Genomic DNA, 26608 nt, shown 5'->3' on the forward strand with positions numbered 1-26608 from the left:
ATACAAACTTCATGCATATTTTATGCGCATTTTAAGCCTGGCGACCGCGTAGTCATATTCCAGTGGCGCCTTACACTCACCGACGCCTGCAAATCAAAGCTTAGCGCCTCATGCGCGCGTGCGGGTCAGGGCGCCGACCATTTCGACTGCGACGTTCACCAAAAAAGTCTGCGAAGAGGTCAAAGTTGCGGCAAAGAGATCGTAAAAGATCGTTAAGGACAGTCTTAAGGGACGTGCGCAGCACCGACTTAAGCGCTGCTCGGCTACGATGAGCCGCAGGCGCTCGTGAGCGCTTCGAGCAAAATGCGGCTGCTGGTCGTGCATGCGATGCGGTGATGATGGCGCATGGTGATGTTGTATGCGTTAACCTTATGACATTATGATGAGTTTCGGACTTATATGACGACGACAAGTCCACGGTCACGCTGATGCACCGCCTTCGTCGTCTTTCGTCTTCAAGTCGTCGGGTCCCGGATGTAACGTTGGACGTGTTCCATCTATTTGCCCTTCTTTGGACCAGCTGATGCAAGATGCTGTTTCTTGTCACTTGCTGAGAGTAGTTTCCCCATAACTGGACAATCCGGGATCTTCTTCTGAAACTTATCCAGTTGTCTCTTGAAAGTCGCAAGGGTAAACTCCCCTCCTCTCAGCACCTTTGGTAAGGCGTTAAACAGCCTTGGTCCTACCACGGACAGTGATCCCTCCGGAAAGTCTGTACTCTGGCCGCGGCTAGGTATTGAATGGGGAATCCTGCACAATCTTCCCCTCCTTTCGTCGTAATACGTTAAAATTTTTGAGGTCTCACATTCAAAGTTGAGAACTAGTCCGGTTATCATCTTCCAAGTGTACAGTATGATATACTGTACCTCTCTCGTCTCCTCTCCAGTAAGTAAAGTCCCAAGTGTTTCAGCCTTTCCCAGTAGTTAAGGTCCAGCTCCCTCATGCCGCTGATCCTGTACGTAAAGGTCCGCTGCACTGCCTCCAGCTTCCGATGATGCAGCATCGACATGGCTGAAATAGGAACAGCAATTCGTATGCAGCACTAACACGACTGATGCAGCACCAACATGTTTGATGCGGCACCAACACGTCTGATGCTGTACCAACATGTCTGATACGGCACCAACTCGTCTGATGCAGCACCAACACGTCTGCTGCAGCACCAAGACGACTGCAGTCGTGTTCGACGAGCTCAAGATTTCAATATCCTGGCGGTGGCGCGTATCGCGCTCGCCGCACCGCTCGGCTTGCGTTCCTTGTTCGCCGCGCCGTGGGCGACGCTCCTCATTTCCTGCGCGTACGCCGCGAGGGGCGTATGGGGCGTGTAGTGTGTGTACGTGCAGTGTGTGTACGTGTAGTGTGTTTGTACGTGTAGTGTGTTTACGTGTAGTGTGTTTGTACGTGTAGTGTGTTTACGTGTAGTGTGCTTATACGTGTAGTGTGTGTGCGTGTAGTGTGTGTACGTTTAACTTGTCTAATCAGTGTGGTTTGTGCAGTGCGTGTATGAACACCTTACCATCCATAACATACACAACACCGGATAGCATGGCTTTAGAAAAAATGACACATAGAGCACTCCACGAAACTCTCGCCATGAGTACAGCACAAAGAAACACCACCGACATATTGCTCCGCGATGTGGCCAAAGCCTTCGACAAGGTTTGGCACACCTGAATACTAAAGACTAAATCATCCAACTCAACCTCCACCCATCCTTCACCAAAACACTTGCAGACTACCTCACTGACAAAACAGCATCCGTAAGAATAGGCAACCACATATAGGTCCCCCACTCCAACTCCACACTAGTGTCCCCCAAGAGGCTCATCTCTCCACTAAATTATACAGCTTCTACATCACCTCCCACCACCTCTATATACCCAACACAGATTACACAGCATTTGCAGACGCTATAACACAAATAACAACAACACACTACAAACACAACTATGCTGCACAACAAACGCAACACGCCATCCAACAGATAAACGCATTCGAAAACAAATGGCTAATTACGACCAACACTACCAAGTTCAAAATCATCTTTATCACTAGACAATAAGCCTCTGACATTTTTATAGACGACACTCACTACCCATTCACAAACAACGGAACGGTCTTATGATTAAAATTTAAAACACATGGTTTTATGTCCCAAGTAACAGTTAGGAAAGCAATAGCCTTTGCAAATTCAAGTAAAATATACAGATTCTATATACCACCTCCCTTCAAACATAAAACGCACTCTATACCACACCTATGTTAGGTCAGCTCTAATTTATCCCCCACCCTACACACCCTATCCAAAACAGAAATATCCCAACTGCAGAAATTCCACAATAAAGCACTGAAACTCATCACGAACACACATTGGTCCGACTCCATTTCCTCTCATACATTACAGTTATTATGCAACATTCCCACAATAAACACAGTTCTTCACCAACAAGCACGTAAAATCTAGTTCACCATCAAAACATATGATCCCTAACCCTATAATCAACTCGCATTCGCCCAAGACGCCATAGCAAGGCAGCACCGGTCATTCCCCATACACGATTTTGCTCTTTTCATTTTTACAGGTTTTTGACCTGAGGAAGTAAACATCGAGGCTCACGTACATCCAGTTGTTTGGGCTAAAATATTTCTTGCTCCAAACATGATAGTAGTGTTACCATGCCACTTCTCTGATGACTATCACGAACACTACCTTCACCTCTATTGCCCCTAACACTAACTCGGCTACTAGCTCAACTGCCACCACTACAACAAAAGTACTGCGAGAAGTGTTGATAGAACTATCTGCAAAAATGGGCGATTCCACTTGAGCGGCTTCACCCTTTGCTTTGTCACGCGGCAATCCAGCTTAATCTGTTCAACCCCAGAGTGGCAGTTCATTCGATGCCGGAGTGGTAGTTCATGCGATGCCGGAGTGGCATTTCATTCGGTGCTGGAGTGGCAGTTCGTGCGATGCCGGAGTGGCATTTCATTCGGTGCTGGAGTGGCAGTTCGTGCGATGCCGGAGTGGCAATGCAGCGTCAGAGTAGCAGTTTGTGCAGCACCAGAGTAGCAGTTTGTGCAGCGCCAGAGTAGCAGCCCCTGCAGCGTCAGAGTAGCAGATTGTGGAGCGTCAGAGTAGCAGCCTCAGCAGCGGCAGAGTATCCCTGAAAACCTGTGATATCTTTAGTTGATGTAATTCAATTCAGATGTAATTCAAAAAACTTCATCCAAACAATGAGTACTTTAGATTTTGGGAACGTTTAGCATTTTTTCTGGAAGCGACCATGCAGCCGACCGCAGCGGTACAAGGGTGGGTGTATGGGCTGCTATTCAAGGTCTTGAAATTTTTTCCTTAGTTTTGTTCTTGGTGCGAAGTCTGGTGGAGCTTGAGGCCAACTTGACCTTCTTGCAAACAACGAGAAAAAATAACTGCCTCAAATGTTTCGTGCATTTTAAGGAAGCGGAAAATAGGCTGGCTTAGCATGCGGAGCACTTAACGCGCTGAAACGCTTCATAACTGCAAATGACCTGAGGTCAGGTAGAGCTGAGTGACGTCATCGGCAGCGCTAGGGGCGGAGCTTCTAGTGTCACAGCAGGTCAGGAGGAGGACCAAGCATCAGTGAGCCCAAGTCATGGTGAGGAGAGCAGTGTGAAGCTCCCTGGGCTGAACCCTATAACAGTAACGTGATCTCATAGGTCCTTCAACTTTCCACGTGATTCAACATAAGACCATTACGTGACGGGAATAATAGTAAAGGGAATGCCGCAATTTTCATAAATTACAGCGTTTGGGAATGTACTCTAACCGTCAGGGTGTAATTGAGAGCGTAATATTGCCTCGTAGATCTTAAATGACCTCAGCCTCGGCACAATTTCTGACGCTTGCACACTTCCAGCGCGAAGTCCGCGCCGCATTAGGGTAATTAGGTTCCCTTTTTATGAATAAAAGTGTTCAAAAATACAGAATACATTAGCGAATTATTGCCTGATATACTTTATACTTTGTGAACAAATTGAAAACTACCACGGTGCTTGTTAACCTATGCAGTGACAGACACGCAATTTTGGAAAACCGAATATTTTTGCGCTGTTATTTTTCTTCAGTGTTCGTTTTTTCAATTGTATGAGGAGACGAAAATACATGCCTTACGTCCAAACGGAGTTTCAGTGTGAAGAATCCAGGGTTACTAGTGTGTAGCGTGTAGCGTGAAGCTATCGAAGCTATCCGTGCTGCACGAAGCAGTCGAAAACATTCGTGCTGCGTGAAGCAGTCGATGCCATCCGTGCTGCGTGAAGCAGTCGAAAACATCGGTGCTTCGTGAAGCAGTAAAAGACATTAATGAGGCACGACGTTAGCAAAGGTGCGCGTGTAGCGTGAAGCGATGACCGCAGCTGCAGCCTGAGGAGGAGTGTCGTCGCCGCTCAGCAGCATGCAGGTTCGTTGCTATTACGGCACACTGTAATTAAAATTTCCACGCTTCAAAGGAACTAATACATTCCATGACACCCAAGGTTCCTAAATTGATAATTATTATCATCATTATTCATCAAAATTGTCGGAAAGAGAATGCCTTATGTAAATTCAAACTCGCTTTTGAAACAAATTTCAAAATGAAACGTGGTTTGTTTTTGCGTTGAACGAATGTGGCCGCCAAACCACCTGGTAATTGACAGCACCGCGGCAAATGTTTCAGTGCAGCAACCCTCCTTCTATATAGGTATTTAAAATTATGTAACTGAGTTTATCTTCACTCGCGTCACTTACTTTAGTGCTTGATCTTTTGTTTAGAGTTGTCAACCCGCCTTCCCCTCGCTGAACAGGAGCAGGTGAGCAACAGAATACCGAGATCCTTTTAAAGAACACCATTACCTTTTGAGAAGGATGGTGGTCACCAGAATAGTGAAGACAAGGATTGTGATCACCAGAATAGTGAAGACAAGGATGGCGGTCACCAGAATAGTGAAGACAAGGATAATAGACGCCAGAATAAAGCAGTATGAAGTAAGGGGGCGGGGGAGGCCGTCAGTTACGCGATGACAGCGAATTTCTGCGCCGCAGCTGCGCGACGCCGGCGACTTAATGAGCTGGCGACACTGGGAGTGTTGAAGGGGGCGATGAGTATTGAGGGGGTAGAGAGTATTGAGGGGAAGTGTTGAGGAGGTGGGAGTATTGAGAGGGAAGTGTTTTGGGGTTGAGAGTATTGAGAGGGAAGTGTTGAGGGGGAAGTGCGGGAGTGTTGAGAAAAGTGGGAACGTTGAGAGAGTGGGACCTTTGGGGAGCAGGAACGCTATAAGAGGGGCGAGAATGTTGAGAGGCTGGGAACGTTGAGTGAGTGGTGAAGGCTCAGTCTTGTTGGTATACGATAGTTACACACACACACAGGGCCAAGCCTCAGCTCTGTTCACGGTTCACAAGGTAAAGGGTTCAAATGGCAGCGGCCCATTGAACCTTCACTTCTAGGATCGGCGAGATGAGGGAGCTTAACTACTGGCAGAGGCTGAAATATCAGAGTTTATAGGTAACGTAGACGGTAGAGGATAGCGAGAGAAGGAGGGAGGATGAGTTGGATAATAAACATAGCGTAATTGAGTTGCTATAGTTGTTGAGTCGAATAGAGTTGCTATAGCAAAATAGAGTTGCTATAGCAAAATACAGTTGCCATAGCAAAATGGACTTGCTAAAGCAAAATTGAGTTGCTATAGCAAAATAGAGTTGCGAATTAGAGAGAGTAAGACGGGAATGTTGAGTTGTTGGGGTCACCGATACACACCAATTAACGATCGGCTAGTCAAATCGTACGGCCAACAATTAATCGTAAGGATACAAAGAATATTACTGAAAACTGTATTAATGAACAAGCTTCAAAAACAAACAATGAGAAGCACATAAAAAGTGTGCATGTTCCCTATGATCTTGTCTAAGTCGCACATACGATCATAATAAACTAAAATAATTCTATCTCCTGATCCGCGTGCCGGAATTTATTTAACTGTTCATATAAAACTGAAATTTTCTGCACTTGGACCACAAGAAGTCGTAGCAAGAACGCTTCACTCCTTGCGACATCAATCGCTTCGAATGCAGGTTCGTTTTTTGAGGACTGAAGCGTGGCATTACAGGCCGGAGTTAAGAAAAATATTGCCGTTCAGAAAAACAATTTATGATGAAGTAGAGGCCGTCATCACGAAGTAATGTGAGGTGCTGAGGCCAGATTTTAATTTGTGCGTGGCAGGACGAGTGGCGCTGAGGTACAATAATGCGGCACCGCGGGACCGCTTCCCCCCATTCCCGGCCTCGGCTCCGCAATTCCAGAATAAGAAAGCCAGGAATTCCCGGGGGCGGCCGAGCGCTGCTATTGAAATGCCGACGCTGATTGCCGCGTGCTGGGTAATGCATGCCAACGATGCTGTGGCATGGCGGTGCTGTGGCATGACGGTGCTGTGGCATGACGGTGCTGTGGCATGACGGTGCTGTGGCATGACGGTGCTGTGGCATGACGGTGCTGTGGCATGACAAAACATTAAATAAGCAGGTAGCATGTTTCTACGAGGTCACGTATAAGAGGTGACTCAAAACCTGGAATCAGAATACCAGTAACCTAAAAATTAATAAACAAAATGTACAGCACGGCGTTCCCTAACAGAGTGAGGAGGAAATGTGAAGTGAGGCGGTAGTGTTGAACCAGGAAGGAATGTTGAGAAACTGAATGTTGTTCCTTTGATCAAAAACACAATTCTCTCACAAGTGAAATTTCTGACCGCGAATATCGCATAGTAAATTCGACACCATTGCCGACAACGGAGAGTAAGAAAATGGAAATTGAAGAATAATAACAGAACGGGCGAACATATGTCCGTTCGTCCAACGAAACATATCCGACGTACAGGACATGAACGTGGCAATGTGGTCAAATGGTAAAAATAAAGAGCATCAGAATTTCAGCAGTGTTTTGTAGCTTCGATATCACCAGCCAACTGTCAAAATCGGCGTGGTTATAGCGGACGATTGAGCAATGTGAAAGTAGTGATTTGCGTTTTCGAGACTCGCAACAAACCTTGAAAATTGTGAGATATTCAGAATCGGAGACAGGTCTGATATTCTAATCTGCAGCGCTGATACCGCTATTATAATTATGCCACAGTTCGAAACTGCTACCACTTGAAAAAATTTCACTTTACACGTTTTTCTATGCATTAAGAGATTCTGAAATTCTCGGGATATCAGCCCAGCGCATAGAGCATGCATTTTCAAACCGGCACTTGTCACTGACCACGGCAAAGGCAAGTTCATCCATGCACTCGGTCTTTCATTAAAGCGCGTCTTTGATTCACGCTAGAGTTCCCTTAAATATTTTTTAGCAGCTTCACTTTATAATTTTTGTTATTTTCCTCGTCAAAGGTGAAGAGAGTGTACTCTTTATGATGTCAGACGATTTGGTTATTTCCACGCAACCTTCTCATGTTGGCTATTACCTCGAGTGTGAAATAACTTGAAATCCAAGTCTACAAACTACACCGGCAAATTGGAAGCCACCGAGTTGGCTGGCAAGTAAATTATTTTTTGTAGTTTAATTTTAGTAATTCCAATTTCGACCTCAGACTGTACTTTTTGAGATCGAAACTAATAGAGGTTGAATCTGTAGCTTGCAGAGTATTGTAGATTTCGCTTCAAATGACAAGCAATTCAAATACTTATGCACCCCGGCATTAGAATCTGCTCTACCTTTATTGCTATCGCACATGATTTGTTTACATAAGTTGTTCATCGTTAATTTTTTCAACTAGCTTTTTTCGTGAATGAGTTTTCTTCCGTTTTCTGAAATTTCTGCTTATTGCACGAGAAAATTTATTATAATTCAGGTTATAATTCAGGTTTATACTTTCGCAATGCGTCCGTATTTGATTGTGTATAACCTCCGCCCATTGGCCATATGCTCGCCAGTTCAAAATTTTAATCTTTATGGCTTTGAATTCCGGAGCATGAATAATTTATACCAGTAAGTGTTTGTACTGATGATGGACCTGGTCTGTAAAACGTGTTCTTTACGTAAGGGGATTGTTCTGTTGCGCTCTCTTTCTTATCGCATTTTTGAACAATTATCATTTCAATATACATGCCGGGAGTGTGTGGGTGAGCCACAAAGCTCACTCCGACAACACAAGCGCCCGCTCCACCGTCAATATTCAGAGGCAGCGCGTGGCCAGCGCCTACACGAATTTCTTGGCTTTTATTCGGCGCTGGCGGCGCCAATAATTTTACTTAAGTGGCAATTATCTCCTAAATCGCACAGCGGGGGCCACCGTGCGGCCAATCTTGGGGAATCTGGGGCTCGAGCAGGCCTGGATGAGCGCCTCAGGATTGGGGGGATTACTAGAGCCTGGGTGCGATCGCGCTTTAATTTCAAATGCACGTTCAAAAATTTCTTCTAAAACTTGAATTAGAAACAAAAACTCAGCAAATAAGGTCTGTGACATCGTCTATTGATACCGCCAGTAACTCATCAAAAGCAAGACAGTGCATCTTATCAGAAAGTCACGAAGTTTTGACGCTTGGTCTACGCCCCCGACGCTAATCACTTATCGTGCAAACTTCAGAGTCATGCGCCACAAAAATGAAGAGCTAAATTGTCGACGTTTTTTGTGGGACGGAGGGATAAACTGAGGACGCGGCGGTGAAGATCAAGTGGGGGATGAGGATGGAGATGAAGGTGGGGAGGAGGTTAGGAGGGGAGGAGGATGGGGATAAGTATGGAGAAGAGGTTGAGAAGGATGATGAGGAAAATGGGAGGAGTTCAATGTGTAATAAAGCAGTTCCAGAAAAACTGGTAATGAATTATTTAGCACTACTGCAACGTTACTAAAGCAACTGAGTATCTCATTCCTCAAACTATTCATGATATTCTGAATATTTCATCGAGACTCGCGCAGCACATCTCACAAATGCTTGTCAAGGCCAGACCAAGATATGATTTAAAGGTTCTCCCAAGGTCAAGGTAAAGATTGCAGAATTATACAGCCTCTCTATTGGGGACTTAAAAGGACGTAGTCTTTAGGCGCAGTTTCAATTAAATTCAAAGATACAGTTTTTCCTCGCACTTATGTTCATCTTGAACTAAACGGTGCAGCTTTAAGGTGCAGTTATGTTTAATTTAAAGTTAAAATATAACTCATTATGTTAAAATATTAGTTGAAGATGCGCGGTATTTAATCTCCCGGCGCTCACGAGGGGCGCCTGGCACGACCCTCAGGCGGGCCATCAAGGCCCGCCCGTGGCCCCGCGCCCTCAATGAAATATGGCGGGCAGTTGTGGCCCCACGCGCTGAAGGAACGTAAATGGGACAAAAGTAAAACCTTCTAAGTCCCAGACGTACGATGAATCCAGTATACTTGTTGAAGCCTACTATGGAAATAGATTAAAATTCTAGAAAAATTTCGGTTTCCTGGATACATGAAATATAGAGGGTAATAAATAAATAATACAGCGATGAAGTGAAGTAAATAAATCAACTGACGAAAATACAGTGCTGACGACAGTGAGAAGTGATCGGAATGTGTTGTAAAATCCTTTGGATTCTTTACAATGTAAACAGCTTTGAGGTCAACGAAGCCTAACTACTCTACTGACCAGCAGTTCATTCACATTATTTAATGGAGAAACATCTATACAATACTATTACTAAAATATTTTGACTGATAAATACGCCCATATTCTTTCGTTGATATTAGTTTTAGCCGATCTTTACAGAAGCTGCATTTGAAAAGTTTAGCAATCTTGTCTGTCTCTCAAGGTGCACCTCAGTCGCATGGACCAAAAGCGTGCAATGAGTTGCTGGTGTCAAGCTGTATATATGTGTACGAGTGCGGTATGTGTAAGTGGTGTGCTTATGGTGTGTTTTAGAGGGCATGAGATGTATATGGGTGTGGTGTGTGTGGCTGTAAACATTACGTGTTTGCAGTAGGTGTATTGTATGCGGGCATGAGCAACCTGCTGGGCGCGAATTAGAAGCAGTGTTCAGCAACCTCGTTTCTCATGACATAAGGATGGTGAATTTTAGAGCGAATTTCCAGATAGAGATGGCTGTGAACATTGAGTTTTTTCAATACGACACGAAGGACATGTTGTTCCGGAGGTGTAAACATTTTCAGCGCTGAGATCGACGGAGTCCCATGATGTTGTCGTTTTTGATATCCAACTCCTCGTGCTCTGGAAACTTCGTTGACAGAAAGAAATTACAAATCTCCTTAAGATTTAATTTAGGAAATTAGATAGACCCAGACCTCAACCTCATAATTAAACGAGCTTTCTGATAATTAGATTGTCGGTAAGGTTTTACAATTTACATTTCGAAAGACACTACACGGAAGAGGCTTAATTATTGTCAACACGTTTTTTCAGGTCGGCCACTAGTGTAAACCAGTTATAGAAGCTTCGAAACCGCATTGTGTTATTATTTGTGAAATGGAATATTTCGTACGATCTGGACTGAGCGAAGTTGCAAGGTGTTATGGTTGACGACTGGGAATGCAGTTCAACAGTGCTGAATTGTCAAAGTGCTGAGTGTGAAGTACTGAGATACAGAAGTGTTAAAAACTTGTGTTAGGGTAGGAGGGTTGAAGCACTCCGTAGGGTTAAGGTAGAAAATGTTGTGGGCTACAAGGCAGGACGTTCTCAAATGTGCTACTTATTTCAATTAAATTTTATGGTGGCGTTCAGCTTGAGTTTCTAAGTAACATGTAATATGCAAATTAAAATTTCTCTGAAAAGCCCTCATTGCATAACTCGAAATTGCACCGGTCTTAACGAAACCATCACCGTGAAAATCACTAACAAAGATTTTGCTATATCATGTGAAATACTCATAATGGTAATCTATGCAAGTAACAGATTTTTGCTTGACAGAGAAAAAATATTTGAGAATTATCTGCTACAATCAATAAACTGTCATAACTGTAATAATCAAATCGCTTGAATCGTAAAATAAATAAATGTCATTGCAAGATTCAATCAATGACTAAGTCTTACAGTCAGTCAGATGTTATGTGCCTCGTGTGGTATGGTCGACACAGCTCACTAGCAGGTTCTCATGTGGCGGCGAAGCATTCATGCCCTCTTTAATCTGAATTCATATATCCCTACGCACTTTTCCTTCACTCGATTCATGGACTATTCCGCGTAAAATTCTAGCCTCAACAGCTCTGGTCACGTGGTCTAAGAACAGAACAATTCCAAGCAGTTCCTTTTAAGAACTACTGTATTTCACAAGTGACGACATTCAAGGACCTATTCCTGTAGCAGTTCCAATGTCGGGGTCAAGATTTCCTCTGAAAGTTAAGGCGCTAGAACATCCATGTACTTGTTACTCATCGATAGGTGAGCAATATGATTTGGGTGATGATCTTATTCCTTGCCTCCTGCATCTTCTTAACAACATCGCCCTCTACATCACTCCCCTAACCCCTGTTCCCTCCGCCTTACTCTCTCCGTATCTTTTTCCTTCTCCTCACCTCCCTGCATCGCTTTTTTCTTCTTCCTCCTCCTCCTCCTCACCCCCATTTCATGGCTGGTTCTCTCCTCCTTCTCCTCCCTTCCCCCATCACGGGTAGTTCTCGCCTCCTCCACCGAGGCTGAACTCATCGTATCTGCCGCCTCACGGGAGACATTCATTGCCGCCTCACCACTGCAATTCCCTCTCACTTCACCCTCCCCTCCCTCATTCTTCCCTCATTCTTCCCTCATTCTCTCCCACCCTCACCCTCACTATTACTTTATGAAGGATTGTAATTTTGAAGTTATCACAGACCGTAGCTCCTACCCGCAACATCACAGACATCACTTCATTTTAATCTTAAAATCTTGCTCGAGTATTTGCCAGCACACATAAGAATACGTGTAAAATTATCTCCAGAATTTTGGTCGAAGGCATCTCACGGCTCCGTAGAAATACTTCAAATAGCTGTATTCAACAACCCCACATAACTTCGCTCAACATTTAAAAAAATCTTTGTAAAAATTCCCATTCCTTCTTGTATTCTGGGTAGCTAACTTTTGTGTTCTAGTAATTGTTGCTCGTCACATAATAATTCTGCTCTGGTCAAATAATCGTTTCTTTCTAATAATAATTATATCAATGAGTGCAGCCATGAACTTGAATCAATCTATTTCACATTTATGATGTATACATGTCGTTATAATGCTGCATTACTTTATTAAAATTTTCCTTCTAATAGATCGTTTTACAGAGGCCCAGACGCGTGTCTATCATTCTCTTTGAGAAAGGCCAACAGCTCAAAATTTTTTCGCAATTCATTCAAAGAACTCATTGTTCATTTCGGAAAACTTAATGATTTCTTCCTATCTGTGATTTCTTGGAAAAAAAAACATGCATAGGCTTAGTTAAGCCATGAACTTGAATCAATCTATTTCACATTTAACTCCCTCTCTACCAACTCCCCACAACTCCCACGCTCCCTCTCTACCAACTCCCCATAACTCCCACGCTCCCTCTCGACCAACTCCCCATAACTCCCACGCTCCCTCTCGACCAACTCCCCATAACTCCCACGCTCCCTCTCTACCAACTCCCCATAACTCCCACGCTCCCTCTCGACCAACTCCCCATAGCTCCCACACTGTATTAGTTTGAGGGCAAGAAAGTGAGGGGATTTGGTTGGGTTATTTAGCGAGCTGAGGCGCTGAGGTGACGAGGCCGCTGCAGCGGAAAATAGCGCCAATAGGCCACGCAGAATAACGTCGAGGGGCCACGCAGGAATTTGCTACAAAAGCGGCCTAAGCGAGACCCAAACTTGGCTAGGCGCGACCAATGAACGTTTGGGGGCCTTATAGGTCTAAGCTGTGGTGGTGATGGTGTTGTGGCATACTGATGGTGGTGTTATGGTGGTGGTGGTGTTATGGTGGTGGTGGTGTTATGGTGTTGGTGGTGGTGTTATGGTGGTGGTGTTATGGTGGTGGTGTTATGGTGGTGGTGGTGGTATTATGGTGAGGGTGGTGTTCTTGTGATGGTGGTGTTGTGGCATGGTAATGGTTATGGTGTTGTTGCGTCCTGGTGTTATGGCGTGCTGGTAGGTGCTGATGGTGTGGGACTGAAGTAGTAATTGCGCTGGGTTCCGCTCTAGAAAAATTCCGCTTGTGTCACTTATGGTTCGGGTGGTTCACCTATTGCTATAACTCATAAAAAAGCATTCAGTGATACCAAAAAGGCCCATTGTTATCTACTCTTGTTTTTCTTGGAAGCATCATGTATCAATTGAATTGAACTGACTAAACTACATTGAACGCACAGTGATATTGACATTTTTATCAAAAACGAATATTCGCCATAAGTATCATCTAAGTGACATGCATACAGAATTATCAATTGTTATCATCCATGAGGCATGCATCCGTGTTATCCATTGTTATCATCTATGAGGCATGCATCCGTGTTATCCATTGTTATCATCCATAAGGCATGCATCCGTGTTATCCAGTCTTATATTTTGCGCTAAAATCTTCCTCTGTTATCTGAGTGCCGTGAGTGGCGTTTACTGGCAAATCAGCCGTAAAAGGAAGGCCTTAAGGCAGTTTTTAAAGCCTCTACCGCAGTCACAGTGAGAGCCGCTGCTGGATTCATGTTCATAGGAAACACTGAAACGTCCACTAACCTGCGTCTCAAGCACGCATTTGCGACCTAACGCCACAAACTTCCAGCCATGGCCACAAATTTTGAGGTTTATCCACAAATTATTATCCACCACCCCTACACAAACTAAGAGAATTCGCCACAAATGAAAAGTTCTCACCCAAAAAATTGAATTTCTCGCTACTAAATAATCGCCCTAAAACTAAATTTGAGGCTTTCATAAAAATTTTATTTTCAGTTAAAAACTCGAAGTTTCACCCCTCAATTTACGGCAATGACATCGCAGTTACTTCTTTTTGACACGACATTTGTTGCAGTTTGTTTTCTTAATGTGACTATGGGCTAAAATTGCATTCACGTGATATGGTTGTCGACATGTGCGTCAAACCGACAATTTCATCTCGAACCGACAATACAAACAAAAAACTAATCTCATCTTTAAACAACACTAAATGTAGCTCGGGCTTAGAAAGTTGATCGCTTCTAAATGTCATTAACGACGTATTTATCGACAAAGGTCGTCGTACATTACAGGTTCTCGCTCGAAGACTAAGTTAAACGATTCTGTTCCTGTGACTCACAGGACGATCGTTTGCAATCGTGACATTCGATTGCAAACAAATGATCGTTTGTAATCGGGACAACAATGTACTGCAGGCAAGAATTACAATAATTAAAGGTACAGTGGCAGTGGTAAAGTTATAGTGCAGTAAAGGACACAGGAGAAAGCAAAGAACCGCGGGTCGCTGTAAAGAATTAAGCAAACTGATCACGACAGTTACTGCTCAAATTTGTGAGGATCATGTGACAAAATATAGAAGTGCTGTCAACATGTCAGCACAAGGCAGTGCAAGATATAGGACAACACCAAGCTTTGCAGGATAAACACATAGGATAACGTAATGCTTTGCAAGTCTCTGAATACAGCGTTTAGGTGCCCACGCAGTGCAGGCCTCGGCACCACATAAGTAGTGTCGGGTATCCATGATACAGGCCGGTTCTCCCAGTTCACGATGCCACGTCGTGCCAGCGTGCCGGAAGAGTTTCATAATTTATCACAGGTTGCCTTGTCCACAGATGTCGGCACCACGTGTGGGGCGCTGCACACTACTGCTGCTGTCCACTCTTGCTGCACTGCTGCACTGCGGTGAGAACGGGAAACTGCTTTGTGGAAAAAAGCTTTGGAAAGGGAAACTGCTGTGTGGGAAACTGCTAAGCTGTCACTTATGCACCGCAGTGCATAAGTGACAACACAGTCCCATATGCACTGCGGTGTTGTTTAATGTTTATGGTAAACAAGCATGAGTGGGGCAACAGCCACTGGTAAAATTCAGCCGCTGCAGGTGTAGGACAACCGTTGCAGTTTAAGAACAGCAGGTTCCAGTGTTAAACAACCGCCGCTGGGTCAGTGAAATGGCCGCAGTTGCAGAACAACAGCTTCAGGTGCTGAATAAAATCTACAGTTGCAGAATAACAGCTACAGGTACAGAACAACAGCTTCAGGTGCAGAACAACAGCTACAGTTGCAGAATAACAGCTACAGGTACAGAACAACAGCTGCAGGTGCAGAACAACAGCTACAGTTGCAGAATAACAGCTACAGGTACAGAACAACAGCTTCAGGTGCAGAACAACATCTACAGTTGCAGAATAACAGCTACAGGTACAGAACAACAGCCGCAGGTACAGAACAACTACGTCTGCAGTGTGACGTTCCAGGTCGCCCAACTACCGAACTTAGCCGCAGTTCACCCACTAACAATTTCCCGAAGGTTTTTTTCATCATGGAAAAGTATGAAAGGCGACGACAAAACTTGGTTCATTTTGTAAAAGTGTCTTTCATTTGCAGAAAATTGAGCGGCAGGTGTTGCCGACATAGGCCGCTTGTGACAGCTGTGGGCCAAGCTTCTTACGAACTTCACTCGTTGTTGTCGACTCCATGACTAGAATTTCCTCGCTCCAATCTTGTAGCAAAATGTATAACATAAAATGCTGTAATACTTTCGAACATGAAGACCTAAAGTAAATCTTTACTGCGTTTAAAAATTCATAAGTTATAAGTGCCCACGAGCTTAGCACGAGCAGAGAATACGGTAGATAATGAATGATTTTTATCCATTCGGGAATATTCGGCAAAGAGGCGATAAAAATTTAAATTTCAACAAAGCGTCTAGTTAGGGTACTCCATTCTCTTCAACCTTTATCATATTACAATTATTTCTATTTGAAATGAAGTGAATTTAGCTTAATTGAGGAGCAGGATTAATTTAATTAGGTAGGGCGTAGGGGGGTTAGCTTTAATTGAGGATTGCGTACAGAACAAACCCCAGAAGCATATCCCCGCTCCCCCAGGCTTGGGTCTGCGGGTGACAGCCGTGGAGGTGCCCCGTGTCGTGACGGCCGGCAGTGACGTGCGACTCTCGTGCGCATACGAGCTCAGCCGTACACGTCCTGACCCACTCTACTCCATCAAATGGTTGGTGTGTGCGGCTCTGCTCCATCAAATGGTTGGTGTGTGTGGCTCTACTCCATCAAATGGTTGGTGTGTGTGGCTCTACTCCATCAAATGGTTGGTGTGTGTGGCTCTACTCCATCAAATGGTTGGTGTGTGTGGCTCTACTCCATCAAATGGTTGGTGTGTGTGGCTCTACTCCATCAAATGGTTGGTGTGTGTGGCTCTACTCCATCAAATGGTTGGTGTGTGGCTCTACTCCATCAAATGGTAGGTGTGTGGCATGTGCGTTCATGCAGAAGAGGCGGTATGCCGGTGTTTGTATGATCTATCCTGAAGCACATTAATTAATGTTTCATACAATGAATATTTTCAGAGTATCTAAGCTGTAAAATGCACCTGTATGAGTAGTATGTATAGAGTGCAGAATGTGTACACTGTACAGCTTGTGCGGAGCGCTGTAAACACAGAGGACGACACAGTTACAAACCGCACATTTCGTTGAGGCAGTACATTTTATACATGGCTCAGTGTGCAGGTTGTACATTTTATACATGGCTCAGTGTGCAGGCCGTACCCTTTGCACACGTGCACCCTCATTTAACACTACCAAGTAGTGATGGTGCGGTTGGATAGTGAATGGTATAGGCTGCCCCAGGATCGCTCGGCTAACACTCGCCCCTCTAAGGTACCGCGGCCACGAGCAGTTCTACGAGCTCCTGCCCAGCCGAGCGCAGCCCACCAAGCGCTACAGCTTCCCGGGCATCGCCGTCGACGTGAGTACCTGCCGCTCTACCAATCTGCTACTCTACCACACTAACAGCATGCAGGCCAACATGACGGTCGTAGGTGAGGCAGCATGCAGGCCAACATGTTTCGATTTTTCACTACCGTTCAAACAAACATTTGATTGTATTCGACACACCTAATGTGTTGAGGAGGTTGATGAATTTTCAGCTAAAACTTTTGGGGCAACGGAATTTACATTCTTTCGAATAAGAAAATGTTTTCTTCATGTTAATTAATCATTTGAAAAATCCTCAAGTCTGATATAAAATGCAAATATTGCATGGTATTACCGCTAAAGTTCAGCAATACCCAGTGTATGACAACTTCTCAATTGTAGGTTATGGCTTTTCCTGTGCATGGCAGGAGAGCAGCACGTGCACGAGGTAGAGCTCGATGCGAGACAAAGCGTTTAAACTCCTAAAAATAACAAATTAATTGCATTTACTAAACAAATGAGAATTCAATTGTTTCGATCCAAAACTAGAAAATAAGAACAGCTGGTGAGTATGTTGATCGTCAAGCTTGTGTAATTAGTTGCTTCAGTAATGCCTGTAAACACAGATATGAGTAAAATTAATGGACAACTGGGACGTTTTGTCCGGTGACAGAGGTTCCATCATGGGGTCCTGTGGTTGTTGGTGTTCGGGACAACGAAGAGGTGGCAGTAGGCCACATTCTGGGCTTGAGTTGCAGTATAGCCCTCACTGAGCCACCCGCAACACTGAGCTGGCTCATCAACGGACAGTCGGCAGCGTCTCACCGCGTGCCGGCACCTGTCGTCCAGACGTACAAACACATGCACAGGCCTGAGATTAGATCAGTAAGTGATCTTATATAATAACAATATAAAGGTATCAACTTCGAATAGGCAATATAGGTCTATCAACAATTCTTAAAAATCCTGCCACCATGCCAATTTCGAACAGAAATTCCACAACTAATTCCGAGATTCTAACCTCCATCTCGCATTTCCAATTTTTGTGACTCCTAAATCACTGTAATCAGTTGGGCTCTGTGGATATTATTGTCAGACGTAGACACGCATGAGCTAGTAATAAAATAAAATCCTAATAGGTGACAAATTATTCCTAAATTAAATGAAGTAAAGGTTATCAAATACGCTGGTAATCTCTTTTAACCTACAGCTGACTTCAGTCATCTCATAGAACTTGATGAGAATGAGTGCATAGTGTGTCGCAAACCATCGGAAAAATATGTATTTTATTAAATCTGTAACAAATTTGATTATTTAATATAGAAATCCCAATAGTGTACACTTTTTCACTTCCGGTTTAGTTATTGCTTTCTCAATAGTAAAGTTCTAATAAATAAAAAAATTTGCATCGAATAGAAGGACCAAATTTACGAATGCGAATGAATATACATTGGAATGAACCATTTAAGAATTCCTTGCAATGAAACAAGCTACAGCACCTCAGTGACAGAGATGATGACATCAGTGACAGGACATCGCAGAATTCGCACAGCTTGCTGTGACTTTGAACCCGAAACGCACTGCTCCAATTTCAATACTCCGAACTTTAAGCAGTTAACTTCTTTTACACCTCTTGTCCGCAGAGATGTGAAAACTTCGTAAAAACACGACGAACGCTTGTTTTTACGTTGTTGGATTTTTTACAATTATTTCACTAGTTAAGCTTTTCTCGCCCGCATTCCAAGTTGTGTTGCAAATCATGTTGTCGTACCAAAACATGGCGTCGAAATTTTCACGCCAACCTCGAAATGAATGGCCGCGGCGGCGCTCGCCACGCAGCGCTGTATTTCTCTCAGCGCGCAGGAATAAAGTAAGAATTACAGCGCAGCGCCAATTTCCCTGGCTTCCCCAGTGAGGAAATTCGTGACAAATTGTCGACAAGGAATTCTGAGAGCTGCCGAGGGAAGTGAACCGCATGGACCTTTGACGTTTACGAGATACTTAGTTCAGCCTCGCAAGCAACGGCTTCACATTCACAAGCTTATCGACTTGAGAAGAACATGTGTGAACAAAAACGCTAACACATTAGATGATAATGATACAGTTTTTCTAGATACAATGCTAATGGTTAAAATAGTAGAACTCAACAGTAAAAATACATTTACTCGACAAATTACTGAGAGTATACAGTTTTTGTACATGAATTGCCCGTAAAAGTTTGGTAAAAGTTAATTTGTGAGCTTCACGATAACTTTAAATTTGCGTTCAGTATTTTCTGATCAATTATTCATTATTCATATTTGCGTTTTTATTAGTTCACCAGAGAGTTCTTACTAACAGCGAAGAAATCATGCACTCTCCCTAAAGTGAATGCATATTATCCAGTTATTTTAATTTCGATTTTCTGTAAAAAAAAATTTGAAATTCACTGATGCATACTTGAACTTGAAGATATGAAAACTTGAACAATTTTTATGTACAGAAGAGAGAATGAAAAAAATTATTCCAGCGGACTTAAGATAAACACTTGTCTGACACCACCAGGCCAGGCCTGATTGTTATTCTTGGTCAAGGTGAAAGATTCTATAGATAAAAGATTAAAATATGAACGCATATTGAAACCTTGGGCATTGTTTTGGGCAATAATGCTACAATTTTTTTTGTTCTTGCGCCGCACTTGCTTGGCAATCGAAGTTCACCAAAAACCGAATTTTTTTATCAGCAGTTTGCTAGTAGCGTTCAATCATGACAATTGCATTTCTGACGTATGTACGACATCGCCACTATAGCACTTGATCTTGGCATGCAAAATGCATGCAAAATCCTCGCCGGTTTCCTTGAATCAACATCACCATTTAGAATAAAAAAATGAGTCGTTGATCGCATATACTCATACTCAATAATCATAGCTTCTACCTTATTTGTTTTTAGCAGTTGTGAAAGTCTATGGTATAGTATCCAAATGAATTCGATTTAAATAAAAATTACATAAAGTAATTTCACAATTGAATCATAGTCTTATCACGCTTCCAAATCAGTCACGAACGAGAAATACCAAGCAAAATCACGGCCCAGTTACTTGCAATCACCATGTAAATACTTCAAGATTCATCTGGAAGAAAAACGTCCAGAATAACGTTGGCCTTAATTGTAATTACCGTTTCGTAGCAAGCAAGAGCAGAATGTGTCGGACTCTCACACATAAGAACTTAAAGTGTGTGTCCCATTGGCCATAACTTTGCTGTGTTTCCCAGTTGTCAATATGAGCTTCGGAAACTTTTTTAATAAGAGTGACTGGCGTGAGCGAAGACGGGCTATAGTCGATACGACGATCACTGCGCCAACGACGCCGCGCGTACTTGCCGGCTCCTGCAGTGCAAGACTCTTGGGCGCAACTGATGCGCATAACGGCGGGCATGACAGGAAATTCTGTGTGGGGATCACAGGGAAATAATGACGGAAAATTGCTAAGTCAATGGGATGTATGTTGAAGCGTTAGGTGAAACAGCAACCTATGCGAAGGGAAAGTTCTGATGGGAAACAAGAAGATCGCTGGAACCTTAAGTTGTTGGTGGAAATAAGTTGATTTGAGTCCTTGCATTTGACTTTATCTGATACAACTGTTTTAATAAATCTTTTTGAGGTTGTAGAAATTACATTTTCATCATTCGGGAGGTGATGGAAAGAAGCTAGAATTTATTTCACTGTTCCAACATGTAATAAAATTTAATTTATTATTTTGTAGTTCTTTCTTCGACGATTTGTTTTTTTCACCATAGCTGAGTTCGCAATCAAGCTCACCAGCTTTAATTCAGCTTTTTTTTACAATATTCTTTCGAAAAAAATGGCTCAACGCAACATGGATGTATACCGTTAACAATGAATGTATCCATAAAACAAGATGAATGTATCCTTACAAGTAACCTGCTACGCCCCGTACTCCAGGACGTGCGACTGTACCTGAGCGAGTCTATGTTCCAACGCGGGGCGCTGAGGCTGACGTGCCGGGCTGTCCTCGAGGACGTCTTCCTGAGGGAGGCGCGTCTCACGCTCCACGACGCCCACAAGCCCAAGCCCGCCGTCTTTGGCTGGTTCTCGTCAGGTTAGAAGCGCTCACTTGATTTACGAGTTATTTTTTTTCTAGGTATGAGACGAAATAACAAGATCATCGATTTTGCATATTTATTTTTTTTCGACTTTCCTAGGTGGCATATTTGTATTTTTATGGATAAATGTGTTGTCAGTAAATTTTTCTTATTTTGAAATGAGTTAATTAAATAATATTCTTTCTGGTTCAGTTTTATTGTTTATTTACTTATTTTTCTAAACCACTAAATAAGATTAAGCAAATAACCTGGACTAATTTGAAAATTATTTCCCTGATACTATGGAACGACACGAGACGGTGAGATAAGAAACGAGACGTATTATGATGATACGAGATATCATAGTGCCGAACGAGACTGGGCAGACTGGACGATGGGCCCTTAATGAGCAGACTAGGTGATGTAGGGCTTGATGAATAATTTTAGTGGTAAGCCTTTCTCAAATAACGAATGATATTTTATAACCTTCAAATAATCGCATCTTACGCGGACCGAACGATCCTTGGTCTTTGACACATTGTTTGTAGATGTTTGCGGCCACTTGTACAGTCATAACTAGCCGGTTGTAACACAATGTAGTCGCGTGAATGTCTTTAGACATACACACACCGCAGTGCATGTCTTTGGAGGCCTCAGTCGGACTGGTTCGGTGACAATTTGAGTCCGTGTCGTTAATATTTTGTATGCGAGCCACCCTAGTTTCTTGATTCATTCCTGAAGGTTATTATAATTAATAACCACTGAAACACAGAATTACGCGAAAAATGTGTCCTACATTGTTGATTTTAATGTAAGATGATGAAAGTAAAAGTTAAAACTTGTTTTGATATGAATTTATGCTGAATATTTAATTCTTTATTTATAGCAAATGCATCAACTGTTGCCAATGAAATTTGTATCCTAAAACCTAGCAACAAGATTTATCGTCAATTAATAGTAGTTAAGATCGTAATATAATGGAATAAGTGCAATATAAATGAGTCATAAAACTGTTGTGAAATAATAAAAAATTGTGAGTGACTTACAAAATAACTATAAAAGGGAAATAATTCAATGTAATAATCTATAACATTATTCAGAAAATAAGCTAGCAAGTTTACGTGTTATCAATTGGGACAAAGCTTTAAGGATCATTTGGTCTCAAATGAAGAAACGAAGCAGAGAAGCTTGTAATGTATGGGAATTACCTTCATTCAGAGCAATGTTGAAATAGAAGTGATTGAAGAGATGAGGTTTAGCGTTAAATTTTTTTGATCATCAACACATTGGCACCTCCATACTCTCCCTTAAATTTTCTTCAACGATGAGTCTCCGAATGAACATCCTGCTAACCTCATCGAAAAATGAAGATGTGGAGGTACACTATTCTTGTTTTACCATCAACCCGTTGATAGAATTACGAACTTCCCGACATCTTGTGGTGTGAACAAGAAATTATTGATTTGTTCTATAAGTTCTGTGAGCTTTGGCCCCAAAATCTCGCTAAGGCCCTAACATCACAAGAAGTCAATGCGACCGATTTGGTGACTTGCGATGTAGATTAACATTAGCGAAGAACTTTTCGAAATTATCGCTCGCGGAATATTGAAGCCATGTATATATTGAGAGGAACGTGCTCATTTTAACGATGTTTTTTGAGAGCAAAACATTCAGCGAGTTTTACAGCCCGTTGAGTGAAACTCTCGATACGTTTGTATTGACCAACACACAGGGTCGCACAATATGATTATCTTGCAGTCAGAATTAAAAGCCTTGTTTTTACCACAAGGCCTTTATTTTTGACAACAAGAACTATAGGCCTATAAGACGTACACGGCCCATATCAAGAACTAGGCCCACAATACGTCCCGGGCCCACAGCAGGTCCCGGGCCCTGAAGCGGTGCTCAGGGGTGGGGAGGGGGCAGGAGATCGAAGTAAAAGATCTGATGGAGCGGAAGATGAGGAAGCTTTGGCCGCCCCTCCGATGACGGCAACAAATTAATGTTTTCGAGTTGCCCACATTTACGTTCAACTTGGACGCAATTACTCACAAGTTCTGATTGTTGGTTCTTACAGCGGCAACTTGGGCTCAACATCGGCCATCAGAAGCTTTAGTTTAAAACGCGAAGAGGAAGTTAATAATTCGATAACCCTGAGTTGTGTGAAGTGGTGGTCGCAATTTTGTAGCGTTGCGATGGTCGAACTTTGCTGAAAATTTCAAAATCAATATATAACTTAATCAATTAATTTAATTTAACATATAACTAACATCTAACATATTAATTTAACATATAACTTAATTTTATTTGATAATGTGTATAACATTTCCAATGCCTTTTTCTCTTCCAGTGTTGCCACGAAAGTAAGTTAAATCCTGGTACTCATTGCCGTAGACTTCAACACGCGATGCTCTTAGCTCCGTTTGTGTCAGGTTGAGTTCTAAATTAAAGCCAATATTGTGGCTAACAGGCAATCACGCCACATCTGAGGCCCAAAATGTTCGACAAGTAAAATAAAAATTATTATTTGACCTTCCCTTGCATCAAATTAGTCGTTATATTAACGCAGGTTTCGATGCCCGTGACAGGTTGATTTCTAATCAAGACATTTATTAAGATTAAAGCGCCCGCTCTGGCCATCGGAAATGTCCAATAACAGCTCGTAACAACGGCTCAGGCATCTCGTTCTAATATGCCTGATGATATTTATAACGCCTACGTCACGTGCATGTGTTACGTCTTGCTGAGCAGCGCTGTTGACGTGCAATGAGACAGACATGCCGTCTCGTGTGATGCATGCAAAGTCTTACACGACGCGATAAAATAAACAAAATTCGTGCACGCGCTCAGCCAGCTTCGATATTTGTGGTCCTTGCAACGAAGTAGACGACATTGGAGCATCACCGAGTTAATTTAAGGTCCATATTAATTATAAAAGATCTCTCATGCTAAGCTTGGGAGAGGGATCACTGTTAACGTGCAACCATCGATATTTAGTTCACGAGCATTGACATCTAACGAACAATAATGATTCGAAAGTTTGAATGCTTAATAAGGAGCTAAGACTTATATCATTAGAAGATTTTTCGATTGACTAAAATTTTTTAATTAGTGATCTCCGAAACGTTCTCGATGAAGATATTATAAATTTATCTGCATTATTGCTTTCAAATTCTTGATAATGAACTGATCACAAAATGATGAAAAGAACTAAGCGATAAGCGTGAGAATGGAAACAGCGCTCTAAGAACTGATGGAAATATCTGAAGCAATTGAGCAAGAAGTGTGTGAATTGAAACAGAACTCAAGAAAATAAATGTTGTTTCTTTTGTGCAAAACTCGTGGTTCTTGAACGAGCCAAGAAGACAAAGAAGACAAAGAGAGAGCTGGTGGAAGGGAGCGAGCGAAAAAGAATTCTACTAATTTGGCTTCAAAGAAGAGGCGTTGATTGTCTGGCAATGAGGGTTGCGAGGAGCCATTATCAGCGGCATGTCTAATTGTCTGGCGATGAGGGCTGAGAGGAGCCATTATCAGTGGTATGTCTAATTCCCAGAGGGGAGTTAGAGGGTTCACTCAACCCCACCCACGGAAACGGACCTTTGCACGCTACTTTCCACGATAATAATGATATGGATAGCTACACGTGAAAAGCTAATATTTAGTTCATATTTTTCAAATGTTAACAGTGGATGGAATAATGGTGCTTCAATGAAACTGCCAATTTCTAAAGCGGTTACCGAGTGGAAGAAGTGAATATAACCTGGTTTACTGCTACTCATCACCCACGCTTGTACGAGAGGCTGCAACAGTTTGGCGCGTCGATAAAATGTAAATGAAAATTCAGCTGTCAATAGCTAAATGAAAATGTAAATGAAAATTACAGTAGCAGTGTTGGATCCATTGTGGCCGATGCCAAAAGACAGCCGCATAGTGGCGGGCTTCTGTGACAGGAGATTCGACGCCAGGAGATTTATAATAAGTGACTATGTCTGTCTCTTATACACATCTAGATGNGCAAGTGTAGGGTGAGGGCAAGTGTAGGGTGAGGGCAAGTGTTGGGTGAGGGCAAGTGTAGGGTGAGGGCAAGTGTAGGGTGAGGGTTCAGTTAATTACGCCCAGGTTGGCGGGACAAAACTGGCATTTTTCTGCCCAGCTTCACTAATATTAAGTCCGTCGCCGAGCATCCACAGCGCCATCGCCCTCAAACGCTCCTTAATTAATGCAAGCGTAAATCCTTTCTTTTATCCTCGGGATTTTTTGTGAATTCCTGAAGCGTTTTACTGGCTGCGCACCATTCAGTGCGCGTATTAATAGCGCAAGGAATGCGCATCAGCTCCGCTTCTGCCCTGCGTATGAGGTGGTGCAGCATCGCCCAAACTTGCACATTTTGTTCCGCCCTCATGAGAAATATCGCTAAAAATTAGACTCGTATAATAATTGGTATTGCAACCATATATCATTTTTCTTGTGGTAAGATCTTCAACTGATGCACACTCAAGGCTGCGTGAATAAAATTTGTGTTCATAATTAGATTTAAAATACTTTAAGGATGATGCTTTTTTTAATTGACGTTAGGCTTATGTCTACATAAAAGAAATTTAATCAATCGAGTTCCTCGTTGTTTGGCAACGAATGGAATTCCGCAGTCAATTTCACCCGCCACGTGTATCTTGTCATCCAGAAAAAATTTGTTCAGCCTTCAACAACAGCCTTCAAAAAAATGTTCAGCCTTCCCGAAAGTTCAGCCTTCAACAATATAGCGAGCTGTCAAAGTCACGTAGAAATTCACTTAGAAAGTCGAATCCGTGACGAACCAGTGCACGTATGACTCCTATCGCAGTGTCTTGAGTGCACCGCTTCTAGTAAGAAGTCTCAAACGAAACAAAACTGACATGCATTTGGTCCAAAGGGAGATGCTATGAGACAAGCTACAATATTGTCCTCACAGATGTTCTGTTCATTAGGCTGACAGGAAATTATTGCTGTCACAGCAGACTGGACTGCCAGCGTCACATGATAGGACGACAGGCGAACATTTTTTACAAAAGATCCCCAGCAAAGGTTGGACGCAAACACAGACCGGCAGCTGGAGGCCGATACTCACAGATATTGCTGTTTGCCCTGCGATCTGAGACGTACTGGAAGAGGCCTGATATCTCATACTTCACATTCTTATTAGTATTCCACAATTGATGGGGCTTTGGGCTTCCTATATGTCGCCAGCGCACCTCAAAACATACAAAGGATCGCAAGCTCCGATGTCTGCGAGGCTGTCATCAGCATTTGAGCGTTTATTGTTCTTGCGATAAGCATGGCTCGGAGCTAGCTTACAACGGCGAATTTCTTCATTACAGAAAATCATTATGACGGGCCTCGTCAAAATTGGGCGCATTGATAAGACCAGTATTCTCGTAACTCACTTGTTTGATATCTTTCATACTCGTCACATCATTTCAAATTACAATACTAATAGTTGAGGGTTATTGCTGAGGGCAATAACTGTAGTTAACTATATAATTGTTGATTGTTATGGCTGCTGTTTAAGTGATAGTTGTCTGGTATTGCTGATGTCTAAATGATAATTCACAGTTATTGCCGTTGCCTAACTGATAGTTGACGCTTATTGCTGATGTCTAACTGATAGTTGACGCTTATTGCTGATGTCTGCCTGATAGTTGACGCTTATTGCCGTTGCCTAACTGATAGT

General features: G+C 42.8%; 1 protein-coding gene across 1 annotated transcript in view; it reads left to right on the forward strand.

Annotated features, from left to right (window-relative positions):
* The first annotated feature begins 3635 nt into the window (after positions 1 to 3635).
* The window catches only part of LOC125179318, a 29383-nt gene continuing 6410 nt past the window's right edge, over positions 3636 to 26608 (forward strand). The window contains exons 1-6 of the mRNA XM_047884947.1: positions 3636 to 4436; positions 14718 to 14787; positions 15993 to 16116; positions 16781 to 16941; positions 17490 to 17701; positions 20762 to 20918. Of these exons, the coding sequence (XP_047740903.1) occupies positions 4431 to 4436; positions 14718 to 14787; positions 15993 to 16116; positions 16781 to 16941; positions 17490 to 17701; positions 20762 to 20918 (730 nt within the window). The 5' untranslated portion in view covers positions 3636 to 4430. The remainder of the gene's footprint in view (positions 4437 to 14717; positions 14788 to 15992; positions 16117 to 16780; positions 16942 to 17489; positions 17702 to 20761; positions 20919 to 26608) is intronic.

The sequence above is a fragment of the Hyalella azteca genome, unplaced genomic scaffold (assembly GCF_000764305.2).
Source record: "Hyalella azteca isolate HAZT.00-mixed unplaced genomic scaffold, Hazt_2.0.2 contig16582, whole genome shotgun sequence".
Classification (NCBI taxonomy): domain Eukaryota; kingdom Metazoa; phylum Arthropoda; class Malacostraca; order Amphipoda; family Hyalellidae; genus Hyalella; species Hyalella azteca.